Below are 17,195 nucleotides of genomic sequence, written 5' to 3' on the forward strand. Positions count from 1 at the left end.
GTGAAAACACAAGACAGGACGTTTTCATAATGAATCTGTTGCCTGCGGGTCAGTTGAGTCTACACGGTTCTCATCGTGTGGATAAGTTCCGCTCTCCGCCTTCCTGCTCACATTCTGTGACACATAGAACAGTTCAGCATTACGTGTGAGTTTTCTCCGTGTTGAAATATTAGAAATGGCAGAAACTGCTCCAGCACCAGCCGCTCCTGCTCCGGCTAAAGCTCTCAAGAAAAAGACCGCGGCAAAGCCCAAGAAATCGGGTCCCAGCGTGTCGGAGCTCATCGTCAAGGCTGTGTCTGCCTCCAAGGAGCGCAGCGGGCTGTCTGTGGCGGCGCTCAAGAAGATCCTGCAGGCCGGCGGCTACGATGTGGAGAAGAACAACTCCCTCGTCAATAGAGCCCTCAAGAGCCTGGTGACCAAGGAGACCCTGCTACAGACCAAGGGCACCGGCGCCTCGGGCTCCTTCAAGCTCAACAAAAAAGCAGCTGAAGCCAAGGAGAAGGCGGCCAAGAAGAAGGCAGCTCCAAAGAAACCAGCGGCAAAGAAAGCGGTTGTCAAGAAAACAATGAAAAAGGTTTCGGCAAAGAAAGCAGCGACACCCAAGAAGACTCCTACGAAAGCGAAGAAACCGAAAGCTGTAAAGAAGGCGCCCATGAGCCCGAAGAAAGCGGCTGCCAAGCCTAAAAAGGTCGTGAAGAAGAGCCCGAAGAAAGCGAAGGCAGCGCCTAAACCTAAAAAGGTGACCAAGGCAGCTAAACCCGCAGCGAAGAAGGCGCCTCCTAAAAAGAAGTGATCAGTTAAAGCGACCATGCGACAGTGAAGCCAAAGGCTCTTTTCAGAGCCAAAACATCTTTCTAAAAGAGCAGATTGTCCTTGTAAACACAGGGCGATGTGTGGAATGTGCTGCCGTGGAACGTGTTCCGCTTTCTCGGTGGAACAGCCCGCTCTCCTCGGCGAGCAGTCCAAGACGGTGAAACATGGAGCCGCCCCGCAGGTACAGCTGTGGACAAAGGTGTTGCATTATCTCGAATTCTATGATTGAAACACCTTTAAAATAATTAATAACCTCATTTAGATCTTTTATTTGACATGTAATCAAATAAACTACGAAATGATGTCGTAAAAGTCTATCAAAAGCCATAATGCAGTTGTACAGTATTTCGTGTTAGATTTGGAAACGTCACATTGTTCAATACTTTTATTTTTATTATTATTTCTTAGCAGACGCCCTTAACCAGGGCGACTTACAATTAAAATCTATCACATTGTACACATTATACATTAGATCAATGACAGCTGTATCTGCAATAAACAGACTCGATTTACGATGGTCTGTACTGTACAGCGAGATTGTTTTTATGTATTTGACTCAATTTTATTAATGTTGCTATTTTACATATGATATAAATACTGGTTTGAACTTGTCGACTGAAAAAACATCACCAAGCACAAGCCCCATCATCCCCACATCGCTGTCAGCCAAGATGCTAGAACAGAAACAGAACAAACTGAATCTGAGAAAAGACTCGAAGCTGTTCCTGTTACACACCGAACAAGCTGAGCGAGTCCGAGCCGGTTCACCTCCCGAAATTCCGCCGATAATAAACGAGGCATTTTTTTATATCTGATATCAGATTTTTATTTTGGCCTAAAATGTAGCCTCTCTTTCCATCTATAGATTTGATGGTTTAAAAGAAACACAACGTTGGGAAGGAAAAGCGCTCATAATATAATGTTAACATGTTCCAATTGCGAAACTTACACATATAACGCTTACCGTGTAAACTACAGCTGTTTATTTAAAATTGGAATATAACACTTTCAGAGAAGTGGGTGGCTCTTAGAAGAGCCTTTGAGTTTCGCTGTATTTTAAGGGTTTTGCAGTTTAAGCGCGTTCTCCTCGGATTCGGCGGGCCAGCTGGATGTCTTTGGGCATGATGGTGACTCTCTTGGCGTGAATGGCACACAGGTTGGTGTCCTCAAAGAGCCCGACCAGGTAAGCCTCGCTAGCCTCCTGCAGCGCCATCACAGCGGAGCTCTGGAAGCGCAGGTCGGTCTTGAAATCCTGAGCGATTTCTCAGACGAGCCGCTGGAAGGGCAGTTTGCGGATCAACAACTCGGTGGATTTCTGATAGCGGCGGATTTCCCTCAGAGCCACAGTGCCAGGTCTGTAACGGTGAGGTTTCTTCACGCCGCCGGTAGCGGGGGCGCTCTTTCGAGCAGCCTTGGTAGCAAGCTGTTTCCTGGGCGCCTTTCCACCGGTGGACTTACGCGCAGTCTGCTTAGTTCTTGCCATTTTCAAACTCTACTACACAGTATTAAAAAAAAACTGTAAATGGCACAAGCAGCCGATACCAGAGACTATATAGGAACTGAGCTACTCTGATAGGCTATGAGATCTGAAGGGCGGGTCTCTGTTCCTCATTGGCTATATTCCAGATTCTCAATGATTGATTGGAACATTTGAATTCTGCGCGCGCGCATTCTGTTAAGCAGTTATTGTTTCGGAGCTGTTGGCGCCTTTTTTTTAAATAAATACAGTATAGTCACTCAGGACAACATTGCTTATCCCCAGTATAAGAAATGCATTCCATTCACATTAAGCAGTCTGGGTTCAAAATTGTAACGGAGAAACGCTCAACAATAGGCAAGCAATACTTATTTATGGCGAGAGAAAATACATAAACCAAGCATGTACCCTTAACACTAAAGAAAATAGACCAATTCAAAAACTATAATCAGACTGAGAACAAACAAACAAAAAACAAAACACGGAAAATACATATCCCCGCAATAAAACACAAACGCGGGAGGGGGTGGATTTCCAACTGGAAGCATGTTTCAAGGTAGCTCGATCGAAAACAAAGTAAAGCAGTCAATTGATATTGTATCAGATTGTCTCTTTGTAAAGAACGTGGCATTAATGTGGGAACGTGAGCTACACGCGCTGAGGCGAGGCGTGGGTTTGATATCGCTCCAAACAGACATGGCAGCGCCGCACTGCCACACACAAATACAAACTAACTATTTATTGCTTCAATTCTCACCAGTCGGTATTTTTCAGACAATAAAAATAAACCGATTCGATGCGCTTTTATAGAAAAGTGGGTGGCTCTTAAAAGAGCCTTTGGGGGTTTATAAGATGTAAAAGCGGCGTCCGAGTGATTTATTTCTTGGCTGGCTTCTCGGTTTTCTTGGGCAGCAGCACGGCCTGGATGTTGGGCAGCACTCCGCCCTGAGCGATGGTGACTCCTCCCATCAGCTTGTTGAGCTCCTCGTCGTTGCGGACAGCGAGCTGCAGGTGACGCGGGATGATTCTGGTTTTCTTGTTGTCCCGGGCGGCGTTCCCGGCCAGCTCCAGGATTTCAGCAGTCAGGTACTCGAGCACAGCGGCCAGATAGACCGGAGCTCCAGCGCCCACACGCTGGGCATAGTTTCCCTTCCGCAGTAGCCTGTGAACACGACCGACTGGGAACTGCAGTCCTGCCCTGGAGGAGCGAGTCTTTGCTTTAGCACGGGCTTTACCGCCAGTCTTTCCTCTACCAGACATCTTCACTGTAGATCAGAATATCACAACAATAAATGCGCGGTCGCTCTCCTGCTATTATACACACCGGCTCATTCGTGATTGGACAGAACGGTGCAATACTAGTTAGAATGTTAAAAGACGTCATAGTGGAGGAGGGCGTGCAGAATCTTATTGCATGCCTCGGATTGGTTGTATCATTCCCTGCCCGCTGTTTCTGGTTTGGCGCTGTTCTGCTGCGGTTTGTCTTGTTTCCTCTTGGCGCGCATTTTTAAATTGGAAGACAGCTGTAACAAAATGTAACCGTTTAGAAGTGTTTAAAACCACACAGCCCTACAGTCGTGTTCGAGTTGTTATAATTCCTAGGTTTTAGTTTACAGTTTAGAGTTCTGGGCACTTCAGTTAACTAGAAAGTCGATATTGTTGACTGTCCAGTTTGTTTACATTGTGTAAAGGTAGTTATATCTGCAATGATACCAATTTAAATGATATGTTCCAATAATTTATTTACATTATAAAACAGTTTGATTAAAACATTCCCTCCCAAAGTACGAAATATCGCTGTAGATTTTTAGATCACCGTGCCTGTTTTAACTCGAGTATCCTCGGGATGAGGTTCAGTAACACAGGCTCAGATTTTTGCCCACATGAAAACATTCATAGACATCCTATCTATGGTTTCATTGAGATTATACAATGGCACGGAATAATACAAAATGAATATTTACACGTTGTCTGCAGGATTGGAACCTGCGCGGTGAGACCCCAATGGATTCCCAGTCCATCGTCTTACCCACTCGACCTCGACACCCGCTGTATAATCCCGCGCATCTGAGCAGCGCATTCCCCCGGTGACAGGCAGCCTCCTGTTAGGAGAGCTGGAAGGGGTTTCCAGTGAACACACCGCTAGTTCTGCGGTATCAGCAGTTTGTTAATATTAAAGTGAAGCAGCGGTGTTTTTGCTTAAGACTGTTCAAGTTTAGAACAATACCTCTTTCCCTAGTTTACATCAACATACTACCTTAATTAAATTAGCTCGTTAATACATTATCCGTACTTTATTAATGCAGACTTTCTTTAAACAAAATAACTCCCAAAACGCATATTATACATACACACGTCATTGGAATTCAGAGTTTACGCAGATACATATATAAACAACATACATAAATATATAACTAACACCCTAACCCAAAGAGCATCTACCCAAAGAGGTTGTAGAAAGTGAATGATTAGTAAACGGATTTAAACTCGTGCTTGATATTGTGGGTGGCTCTGAAAAGAGCCTTTGTGTTCAAATGCAGCCGATGAATATCCTTAACCTCCGAATCCGTACAGAGTGCGACCCTGGCGCTTCAGAGCGTACACCACATCCATAGCGGTGACGGTCTTTCTCTTGGCGTGCTCAGTGTAGGTGACGGCATCCCGGATCACATTCTCCAGGAAAACCTTCAATACCCCGCGGGTCTCTTCATAGATCAGCCCGGAAATTCGCTTCACTCCTCCGCGGCGAGCCAGGCGGCGGATAGCGGGCTTGGTGATGCCCTGGATGTTATCACGGAGCACTTTGCGATGCCGCTTGGCGCCTCCTTTGCCGAGTCCTTTACCACCTTTGCCTCTTCCAGACATGCTGTAGATCCGTATTATAAAAATAACACAATACTTGAAACAAGGGCTGAGGTTGTATTACATACACGCAGACCGGACCTGATTGAAAAAGAAGCCAGCAAAGAAGAGCGCGGAAACATTAGACCCGCCCACCACTGAGCCGTGTCTGTGAGCGCGTGTTAACCACCAAACTGCTGACTCGCATTCCCTGCACAGTGTTGCTGATTAAAGAACATTTCAATAAATGCATCTACATTCGCGTTGTTAACCTGATTCCAAATAAGTTGTTTCACATTGTTTTCTTAGATAATGGTTATGCATTTCCCTGCGTATTGCAGTTGTACATCTGCATTTCTGCAGAGGCAAACACATGTTTACACACACACACACACTCATGGGTTTCTTTTACACCGGTGTTGTTGGAGTCGATACGCTGTAAGTATTATTATTATTATTATTATTATTATTATTATTTATTTCTTAGCAGACGCCCTTATCCAGGGCGACTTACAGTCATAAACAAAATACAGTCACTCTAATAAGCACATGTACTGCCCTAAGTCACGAGTAAATCCTTTACCAGCTTTAGAAAAACGAAACTGTGCGATCACATCTGTCCATGCAGAATGTTTATGCTGTTCTATGTTGTTAAAGTAAATAAATGCTGTTGTATACAAGAGTATACAAACAACACGAAACTAGTATCACGTGACACACTTGCAGAAATTCAATGATAACACCGTCTAACAATTTATTTATTTATTTTGGTTCCTGGGTAGTAAGTGTTATTTCCTAATTGCTTATGCCCCAGTATAGAAAATGGCTATTATTCCCCACAAACTTTGCTTTTGTGACCAGGACAGTGATATTTTGAAATTGACCTATTTTCCAGAACATTCCAGATAGATTCAGTGCTGAGTAAACTTGGAGTAACTTCTAGAACTTTCTAGAACTTTCCAGTAATATAAATAGTAGTATAAATACAGGGGCCTTAAGCCCACCAGTTCAGTTTAGTTCCAGCTGCCTAAGTGGATACATATCTGCATTTTTTTGAGATGGCATCAAGGTCATAGGAGACTTCAAAATGGTGGCATTCCTGATGGGTCTCCAAGGTGGTTTTACCAAGTTTCCCTGCTATCTTTGCCTTTGGGACAGCAGGGACACCAAGACGCACTACTACAGGCGGGACTGGCCACAGCGGACCGAGTTCTCTGTGGGGAGGAACAATGTCAAGTGGGAGCCACTGGTGGACCCTCGGAAGGTGCTGATGCCACCACTGCACATCAAATTGGGCCTTATGAAACAATTTGTCAGAGCTCTAGATAAGGAGTCGGCAGCCTTCAAATACCTTCAAGACTTCTTCCCTAAGCTGTCTGAGGCAAAGGTCAAAGCCGGTGTCTTCGTCGGACCACAGATAAAGAAGATCCTGGAGTGCAATGAATTCCCCAAGAAGCTCACTAGTAAGGAGAAAGCGGCTTGGAACAGCTTTGTCGCAGTGGTTCGGGGCTTCCTGGGCAATCACAAGGCCGAAAACTATGTGGAGCTGGTTGAGACTCTGGTGAAGAACTACGGCACAATGGGCTGTAGGATGTCCCTCAAAGTCCATATCCTTGATGCTCATCTTGATAAATTCAAGGAGAACATGGGAGCGTACTCGGAGGAGCAAGGCGAGTGCTTCCACCAGGATATACTGGACTTTGAACGCCGCTACCAAGGACAGTATAACGAGAACATGATGGGTGACTACATTTGGGGGCTGATTCGTGAAAGTGATTTACAGTATAATCGTAAATCTCGAAAAACTTTCCTCCTGTGTGAGGCGCGAATCTCAGCGTCTCAGTGATGAGGTCTTCCACGTCGCTGGCCTTCACAGGCCTGTCCTTCCCATAAACTGCTTCTACAAAACAAAAGAGCTGGAGACAGAGATTAATAACCCTGAAAATAAGAGTCTAAACGGACAAAAATATCACCCCAAAAGCTTGCTTCAAGATCATTCAAATTAAACTGTACAATGCTCCTTTGCAGCAGCTTTTTCATTTATGTTAATGAATATTAATGTTAATTATGTTAGGAGGCTGTGAGGTCCAGTGGTTAAAGAAAAGGACTTGTAACCATGAGGTCCCCGGTTCAAATCCCACCTCAGCCACTGACTCATTGTGTGACCCTGAGCAAGTCATTTCACCTCCTTGTGCTCCGTCTTTCGGGTGAGACGTAGTTGTAAGTGACTCTGCAGCTGGTGCATAGGTCACACACCCTAGTCTCTGTAAGTCGCCTTGGATAAAGGTGTCTGCTAAATAAACAAAATAAATAAATGCTAACAATTGAATGAAAAAAAGACTTCCCTCGATATAAATTTTCATGAAGTAAATTAAACATAATCTAACTGGATGAGCCTTAAAATTACAATATTGCTGAACTAGATGATCTGAAAAGATGAACACAAAACATTTTTTTTTTTTTTTTGGAATTGCCAATTATTTGATCTGTTTTCTCCCCAATTTAGAATGGCTAATTATTCTGAAGCCCCTGTGTGACAGAGAGGCAAAGACGAGCGCTCGCCTCCTCCGAAACGTCCTCCGACAGGCTTCCTGTCACTCTGCATCTCCACAGTGAAGTGAACCACACCTGTCGCCTCGGAGGAGACACAGTTCCGGTTACAACACAGCTGGCTCGCCAGCCACCACAGAAGAGACAAGGATTACCGATCTGATTGAAACCCTCCTCACCCAACCCTGGGAACTCCCAGCCATAGCTAGTGATGGCACAGACTGGATTGGAAGCTGCCATCTCCAGGCTACAGGGCTCATCCTGCACTTCCAGTCAGTGCCTTGGCTGGATCCACCACAATATGTGACATGGGAAGCAATAGAAAGGGAGTCCACCAGGATCATTCTATTCCTACTTGTTATTTATAAAACCTGCTGTTTTCTCCCCATGTTCTAAGTGTATCTGTGCTCCTCTTCTGAGCGTACAAACAATTCCTCTAACTCCCTTACAGCGCTGCATGGACGATTTCATTATCCCACAATCAACAGCTCCATTAGAAATCTGCCTTGCTCTTAGAAGGGTTAAAATCTCAGACTGTTTCTCCGTCACAGACTCCAGTTTCATCAGAACATTCCTCTGAAAGATTATCCAAGATAATGTTACTTTAATTTTTTTTAAATTCCTGCGACATCTTTTTTTCTGGAACTTTTAGGCATTTTAAAATGACTAGCAATACTAGTGTTAACATATATAAAAAAAAAACAGTTTAATTTTTTCATGACTCTCTATATCAGCGTATATTTCTATAAATATATAATCAGCATCATGAAGATCTGTGTATTAAACAAGGTTCTTATCCCATGATGACCCCCGTACCCGCACTAGGTGTAAAGCGATGACATCACTCTCATTAGGAGCGCTGTTCTGTCACCCCAGGAGTGTCGTCCTTGCTCAAGGTTGACAGGCAGCTAAACTCCCTCCTCCTTCTTCACCACACAAGACGTTTGGACTTTCAGCCCATTGATTTGCCGTGTGGTGGGAGTGAAACTACAACAGAGAAGAAAACACAAATAAGAAAGATAAATAACAGACCCCTGCTAGACTAACATTAACCTAACAACGTTACACAGAACTGCACTTAATATACGGGATGTGACATAAGCTAAGAATTTAACAGGGGTAGAAAACTGATCCCGCTAGTTAGCTGACAAGAACGGAACATTAGCTAACGACAAGCAGTGGGAGGCTGTGTGGTCCAGTGGTTAAAGAAAAGGGCTTGTAACCAGGAGGTCCCCGGTTCAAATCAAACCTAAGCCAATGAATCATTGTGTTACCCTGAGCAAGTCACTTAACCTCCTTGTGCTCCGTCTTTCGGGTGAGACGTAATTGTAAGTGACTCTGCAGCTGATGCATAGTTCACACCCCCTAGTCTCTGTAAGTCGCCTTGGATAAAGGCGTCTGCAAAATAAACAAATTATGATAATAAAAACAAGCTAACTAACACAAAATAACAACTATATAAACAACAACATCACCTAGCGCGAGGAAAAGGGTTATGCTAATTAAATACTCACAGATAATGGAGATAGAAGTGAGATTTGAAGACTTTTTTGCTGCTGAAAGACAGCTTGTTTTAAACTGTTGAAATGGTTACACAGCAACGACACGGAACACAACAGTCAGCTGTTCATAGTGACGAGGAGGCGCGAGGCTATATATATATATATATATATATATATAGCAGGTTGCTTGTTCCTCAGAAACAAATTGTCGGCCCACAGGAGTGATTAAAGGGTTAAACATGGAGTAGTTGAACTATCAGCTCTGGATCTGAACTGAAGGTCATAAATAAGCAGGGCAGCATCTTTCCAATTACCCGAGCACTCTGCTAGCCCCGTTCCCATGACAACAAAGACATCAATCTGAGGGCCCAAATTCTGAGAGCAGAAACTCAAAGTGTTTTTGTATGTGTAGCTATCTTCAAGGTCAGAGAAGAGCAGTTCTTTGTCAAGTCAAGTTAGTCAGTCAGAGAAAAAGGGAGCTCATGTCAACACCTTTAACCAGCAGCTCTAACAACATCCAGCAAAGCACCCGATAACAAAAAAAATAATTGAAGAGAACCCTCAACGATTGGATTATTATTGAAGAAAAAAGAACGTTTATAAATAAATTAAAGGACTGGGTTATCTGACCAGGAAAATGATAACTCTACAGCAATTGACTGGGTTATCTGACCAGGAAAACAATAACTCTACAGCAATTGACTAGGTTATCTGACCAGGAAAATGATGACTCTACAGCAATTGACTGGGTTATCTGACCAGGAAAATGATAACTCTACAGCAATTGACTAGGTTATCTGACCAGGAAAATGATAACTCTACAGCAATTGACTGGGTTATCTGACCAGGAAAATGATAACTCTACAGCAATTGACTAGGTTATCTGACCAGGAAAATGATAACTCTACAGCAATTGACTGGGTTATCTGACCAGGAAAATGATAACTCTACAGCAATTGACTGGGTTATCTGACCAGGAAAATGATAACTCTACAGCAATTGACTGGGTTATCTGACCAGGAAAATGATAACTCTACAGCAATTGACTGGGTTATCTGACCAGGAAAATGATAACTCTACAGCAATTGACTGGGTCGGCCTACCAGAACAATCAATTGTACAGCAAGAATCTACACATGGGGACAAAGACTGAAGAAAGAACCTCAACCACACTCTGCTGTTGCATCCACTCCACAAAAGAAATTGAGTATTCCCAGTTAAACCAAAGAATAGAAAATTGCAGAAATCATATTTGGAAAACGTTATAAATGTCTGTTTGCAGTAAAGTTCAAATTTGTGTTCTGTAAGAGCGGTGCGGCTAGGAGTGCTTTAGAACAAAATGTCTATTTTGCTATCTGAGGATTATAATTTAATAACTAAACTGAAAGAGAATTATATCTAGAGCTGTTGAATGCATGATAGATTTGGGGTGTTAAGTATTTTGTGCCGTGGTTCTAATTAAAGAACATTTTAACATCAGATTGATAAAGAATGAATTACTATTTGGTAATATCCGATTAATTCAAATTTACTGAACTTATACCCACATATTTACTCATTCAGTTATACTGCCATTTAATTATATTAGTTATTGACTAAGTTGTTATTTTTTTATTATTATTACAATTTATAGGATAGTTTATGAAGCTTTGCTTTTATATGTAATTGATACTTACACTGAAGCTGAGCTATCACGTGACAGTTGTTGATTATAGAGACTGCTGTACTGATTGATGCTGTTTTGATAATTAACCTGCTTTTCAATTTCTGTACCGTATGTTTAATTACTAGCTTTTGATAAAATTGATAAAAGATATCGTGGTGTTGCGTGTTTTATCATTCAGTTATTCTCTCTGTGATCTTGAACTCATTTGGAAGAAGTTTGTAACTCAGTTAACCCATTACACACATGTATTAATTCATTATCTTTAACTGAGTATTCAAACACCAATTCTCCCAACAAAATGATTGCTTCTGAGGAACAGTACATTCACCATGTCAACAGGGAGTGGTGAAGAAATCCGGTTGGCTTCTTTCACAACTCTAGACGTTGATGCATAATCACTGGGTGCAGGCAAACTTGAACTTACAGCAATAAAAAGTTTGTGGGGAGAAGCTCTCCTAACTGCCACGATTAACTCCCGCATAGGATGTCTTAAGGGGATTGTCCCTGAGCCAGGCTATTTGTCCCAAAGTGGATATCCAGAACTGTCCTCTTGCAGGGTCTGCACGTTGCACACATGCTGAGGTGTACTGCGCTGCAGTGTGGTACCCGGATATCCAGAACTGTCCTCTTGCAGCGTCTGCACGTTGCACACATGCTGAAGTGTACTGCGCTGCAGTGTGGTACCCGGATATCCAGAACTGTCCTCTTGCAGGGTCTGCACGTTGCACACATGCTGAGGTGTACTGCGCTGCAGTGTGGTACCCGGATATCCAGAACTGTCCTCTTGCAGGGTCTGCACGTTGCACACATGCTGGGGAGTACTGCGCTGCAGTGTGGTACCCGGATATCCAGAACTGTCCTCTTGCAGGGTCTGCATGTTGCACACATGCTGGGGAGTACTGCGCTGCAGTGTGGTACCCGGATATCCAGAACTGTCCTCTTGCAGGGTCTGCACGTTGCACACATGCTGGGGGGTACTGCGCTGCAGTGTGGTACCCGGATATCCAGAACTGTCCTCTTGCAGGGTCTGCACGTTGCACACATGCTGGGAGTACTGCGCTGCAGTGTGGTACCCGGATATCCAGAACTGTCCTCTTGCAGGGTCTGCCCGTTGCACACATGCTGGGGTGTACTGTGCTGCAGTGTGGTACCCGGATATCCAGAACTGTCCTCTTGCAGGGTCTGCACGTTGCACACATGCTGGGGAGTACTGCTCTGCAGTGTGGTACCCGGATATCCAGAACTGCCCTCTTGCAGGGTCTGCACGTTGCACACATGCTCGGGAGTACTGAGCTGCAGTGTGGTACCCGGATATCCAGAACTGTCCTCTTGCAGGGTCTGCACGTTGCACACATGCTGGGGAGTACTGCGCTGCAGTGTGGTACCCGGATATCCAGAACTGTCCTCTTGCAGGGTCTGCCCGTTGCACACATGCTGGGGTGTACTGTGCTGCAGTGTGGTACCCGGATATCCAGAACTGTCCTCTTGCAGGGTCTGCACGTTGCACACATGCTGGGGAGTACTGCTCTGCAGTGTGGTACCCGGATATCCAGAACTGCCCTCTTGCAGGGTCTGCACGTTGCACACATGCTGGGGTGTACTGCGCTGCAGTCTGGTACCCGGATATCCAGAACTGTCCTCTTGCAGGGTCTGCACGTTGCACACATGCTGGGGTGTACTGCGCTGCAGTGTGGTACCCGGATATCCAGAACTGTCCTCTTGCAGGGTCTGCATGTTGCACACATGCTGGGGAGTACTGCGCTGCAGTGTAGTACCCGGATATCCAGAACTGTCCTCTTGCAGGGTCTGCACGTTGCACACATGCTGGGGTGTACTGCGCTGCAGTCTGGTACCCGGATATCCAGAACTGTCCTCTTGCAGGGTCTGCACGTTGCACACATGCTGTGGTGTACTGCGCTGCAGTGTGGTACCCGGATATCCAGAACTGTCCTCTTGCAGGGTCTGCACGTTGCACACATGCTGGGGAGTACTGCGCTGCAGTCTGGTACCCGGATATCCAGAACTGTCCTCTTGCAGGGTCTGCACGTTGCTCACATGCTGGGGAGTACTGCGCTGCAGTGTGGTACCCGGATATCCAGAACTGTCCTCTTGCAGGGTCTGCACGTTGCACACATGCTGGGGAGTACTGCGCTGCAGTGTGGTACCCGGATATCCAGAACTGTCCTCTTGCAGGGTCTGCACGTTGCACACATGCTGGGGAGTACTGCGCTGCAGTGTGGTACCCGGATATCCAGAACTGTCCTCTTGCAGGGTCTGCACGTTGCACACATGCTCGGGAGTACTGAGCTGCAGTGTGGTACCCGGATATCCAGAACTGTCCTCTTGCAGGGTCTGCATGTTGCACACATGCTGGGGATGTGATGTGCTGCAGTCTGGTACCCGGATATCCAGAACTGTCCTCTTGCAGGGTCTGCACGTTGCACACATGCTGGGGTGTACTGCGCTGCAGTGTGGTACCCGGATATCCAGAACTGTCCTCTTGCAGGGTCTGCACGTTGCACTCATGCTGGGGAGTACTGCGCTGCAGTGTGGTACCCGGATATCCAGAACTGTCCTCTTGCAGGGTCTGCACGTTGCACACATGCTGGGGAGTACTGCGCTGCAGTGTGGTACCTGGATATCCAGAACTGTCCTCTTGCAGGGTCTGCATGTTGCACACATGCTGGGGAGTACTGCGCTGCAGTGTGGTACCCGGATATCCAGAACTGTCCTCTTGCAGGGTCTGCACGTTGCACACATGCTGGGGTGTACTGCGCTGCAGTGTGGTACCTGGATATCCAGAACTGTCCTCTTGCAGGGTCTGCACGTTGCACACATGCTGGGGTGTACTGCGCTGCAGTGTGGTACCCGGATATCCAGAACTGCCCTCTTGCAGGGTCTGCACGTTGCACACATGCTGGGGAGTACTGCGCTGCAGTGTGGTACCCGGATATCCAGAACTGTCCTCTTGCAGGGTCTGCACGTTGCACACATGCTGAAGTGTACTGCGCTGCAGTGTGGTACCCGGTTATCCAGAACTGTCCTCTTGCAGGGTCTGCACGTTGCACACATGCTGGGGTGTACTGCGCTGCAGTCTGGTACCCGGATATCCAGAAGTGTCCTCTTGCAGGGTCTGCACGTTGCACACATGCTGAGGTGTACTGCGCTGCAGTCAGGTACCCGGATATCCAGAACTGTCCTCTTGCAGGGTCTGCACGTTGCACACATGCTGAGGTGTACTGCGCTGCAGTCTGGTACCCGGATATCCAGAACTGTCCTCTTGCAGGGTCTGCACGTTGCTCACATGCTGGGGAGTACTGCGCTGCAGTGTGGTACCCGGATATCCAGAACTGTCCTCTTGCAGGGTCTGCACGTTGCACACATGCTGGGGTGTACTGCGCTGCAGTGTGGTACCCGGATATCCAGAACTGTCCTCTTGCAGGGTCTGCATGTTGCACACATGCTGGGGAGTACTGCGCTGCAGTGTAGTACCCGGATATCCAGAACTGTCCTCTTGCAGGGTCTGCACGTTGCACACATGCTGGGGTGTACTGCGCTGCAGTCTGGTACCCGGATATCCAGAACTGTCCTCTTGCAGGGTCTGCACGTTGCACACATGCTGTGGTGTACTGCGCTGCAGTGTGGTACCCGGATATCCAGAACTGTCCTCTTGCAGGGTCTGCACATTGCACACATGCTGGGGAGTACTGCGCTGCAGTCTGGTACCCGGATATCCAGAACTGTCCTCTTGCAGGGTCTGCACGTTGCTCACATGCTGGGGAGTACTGCGCTGCAGTGTGGTACCCGGATATCCAGAACTGTCCTCTTGCAGGGTCTGCACGTTGCACACATGCTGGGGAGTACTGCGCTGCAGTGTGGTACCCGGATATCCAGAACTGTCCTCTTGCAGGGTCTGCACGTTGCACACATGCTGGGGAGTACTGCGCTGCAGTGTGGTACCCGGATATCCAGAACTGTCCTCTTGCAGGGTCTGCATGTTGCACACATGCTCGGGAGTACTGAGCTGCAGTGTGGTACCCGGATATCCAGAACTGTCCTCTTGCAGGGTCTGCATGTTGCACACATGCTGGGGATGTGATGTGCTGCAGTCTGGTACCCGGATATCCAGAACTGTCCTCTTGCAGGGTCTGCACGTTGCACACATGCTGGGGTGTACTGCGCTGCAGTGTGGTACCCGGATATCCAGAACTGTCCTCTTGCAGGGTCTGCACGTTGCACTCATGCTGGGGAGTACTGCGCTGCAGTGTGGTACCCGGATATCCAGAACTGTCCTCTTGCAGGGTCTGCACGTTGCACACATGCTGGGGAGTACTGCGCTGCAGTGTGGTACCTGGATATCCAGAACTGTCCTCTTGCAGGGTCTGCATGTTGCACACATGCTGGGGAGTACTGCGCTGCAGTGTGGTACCCGGATATCCAGAACTGTCCTCTTGCAGGGTCTGCACGTTGCACACATGCTGGGGAGTACTGCGCTGCAGTTTGGTACCCGACTATCCAGAACTGTCCTCTTGCAGGGTCTGCATGTTGCACACATGCTGGGGATGTACTGTGCTGCAGTGTAGTACCCGGATATCCAGAACTGTCCTCTTGCAGGCTCTGCACGTTGCACACATGCTGGGGAGTACTGCGCTGCAGTGTGGTACCTGGATATCCAGAACTGTCCTCTTGCAGGGTCTGCATGTTGCACACATGCTGGGGAGTACTGCGCTGCAGTGTGGTACCCGGATATCCAGAACTGTCCTCTTGCAGGGTCTGCACGTTGCACACATGCTGGGGAGTACTGAGCTGCAGTGTGGTACCCGGATATACAGAACTGTCGTCTTGCAGGGTCTGCATGTTGCACACATGCTGGGGATGTACTGTGCTGCAGTGTGGTACCCGGATATCCAGAACTGTCCTCTTGCAGGGTCTGCATGTTGCACACATGCTGGGGATGTACTGTGCTGCAGTGTAGTACCCGGATATCCAGAACTGTCCTCTTGCAGGCTCTGCACGTTGCACACATGCTGGGGAGTACTGCGCTGCAGTGTGGTACCTGGATATCCAGAACTGTCCTCTTGCAGGGTCTGCATGTTGCACACATGCTGGGGAGTACTGCGCTGCAGTGTGGTACCCGGATATCCAGAACTGTCCTCTTGCAGGGTCTGCACGTTGCACACATGCTGGGGAGTACTGAGCTGCAGTGTGGTACCCGGATATACAGAACTGTCGTCTTGCAGGGTCTGCATGTTGCACACATGCTGGGGATGTACTGTGCTGCAGTGTGGTACCCGGATATCCAGAACTGTCCTCTTGCAGGGTCTGCATGTTGCACACATGCTGGGGAGTACTGCGCTGCAGTTTGGTACCCGGATATCCAGAACTGTCCTCTTGCAGGGTCTGCATGTTGCACACATGCTGGGGAGTACTGCGCTGCAGTTTGGTACCCGACTATCCAGAACTGTCCTCTTGCAGGGTCTGCATGTTGCACACATGCTGGGGATGTACTGTGCTGCAGTGTGGTACCCGGATATCCAGAACTGTCCTCTTGCAGGCTCTGCACGTTGCACACATGCTGGGGAGTACTGCGCTGCAGTTTGGTACCCGACTATCCAGAACTGTCCTCTTGCAGGGTCTGCATGTTGCACACATGCTGGGGAGTACTGCGCTGCAGTGTGGTACCCGGATATCCAGAACTGTCCTCTTGCAGGGTCTGCATGTTGCACACATGCTGGGGATGTACTGTGCTGCAGTGTGGTACCCGGATATCCAGAACTGTCCTCTTGCAGGCTCTGCACGTTGCACACATGCTGGGGAGTACTGCGCTGCAGTGTGGTACCCGGATGTGGTCAAAAGTGTTGTGCATTCGATCCTCCAGGCCCCTCAGAAATGAGTCAGAGGAGATTTTCTGGGAATAACGGAAACTTTCTTCTTTTTTCTTGTATTTTTTTTTGTTTGTTCCTGTCACAAAGACGGCCGGAGTGGGTGGCGTCAGACCAGAAACAGGAACACAAACGACAGAGAGATGTGGTTTGGTATAAGCTGGGCGCGTGATCGCGCTCAGCATTTAATAAACAGAAAATAAATGGTTTTAAACACAAAAACACGGGACACGGCACTACACGCCAAAATAAAAAAGACAAACAAAACGACTACACAGTAAACAGACAGACAAACGAAACACGGTGAGTGAGACAATTATTCACTTTATATTTACGTTCTTTCTTATTATTTAGTTTCTCCTTCTCCACACTCGTTCTCCACTCACCGAACACCTAACCACGAGTGACTAAACGTGCATCTATTTATACTGTTGTGCTGGGATTCAATTACTAATTAATTACTC

General features: G+C 47.0%; 2 protein-coding genes across 2 annotated transcripts; one reads left to right on the forward strand and one right to left on the reverse strand.

Moving 5' to 3' along the window:
* The first annotated feature begins 175 nt into the window (after positions 1–175).
* LOC117395164 (histone H1-like) lies at positions 176–793 on the forward strand. The gene has a single exon (XM_059007395.1). It carries the CDS (start codon positions 176–178, stop codon positions 791–793), a length of 618 nt encoding a protein of 205 aa, XP_058863378.1.
* Positions 794–3,107: 2,314 nt separating this feature from the next.
* On the reverse strand, positions 3,108–3,562 carry LOC131705328 (histone H2A-like). The gene has a single exon (XM_059007759.1). It carries the CDS (start codon positions 3,548–3,550, stop codon positions 3,167–3,169), a length of 384 nt encoding a protein of 127 aa, XP_058863742.1. The 5' UTR covers positions 3,551–3,562; the 3' UTR covers positions 3,108–3,166.
* Positions 3,563–17,195: the final 13,633 nt, after the last annotated feature.

The sequence above is a fragment of the Acipenser ruthenus genome, chromosome 35 (assembly GCF_902713425.1).
Source record: "Acipenser ruthenus chromosome 35, fAciRut3.2 maternal haplotype, whole genome shotgun sequence".
NCBI lineage: Eukaryota > Metazoa > Chordata > Actinopteri > Acipenseriformes > Acipenseridae > Acipenser > Acipenser ruthenus.

Coding starts and splice junctions, on each gene's coding strand:
- LOC117395164 (XM_059007395.1), top strand. CDS start 176: ATGGCAGAAACTGCTCCAGCACCAGCCGCTCCTGCTCCGGCTAAAGCT.
- LOC131705328 (XM_059007759.1), bottom strand. CDS start 3,550: ATGTCTGGTAGAGGAAAGACTGGCGGTAAAGCCCGTGCTAAAGCAAAG.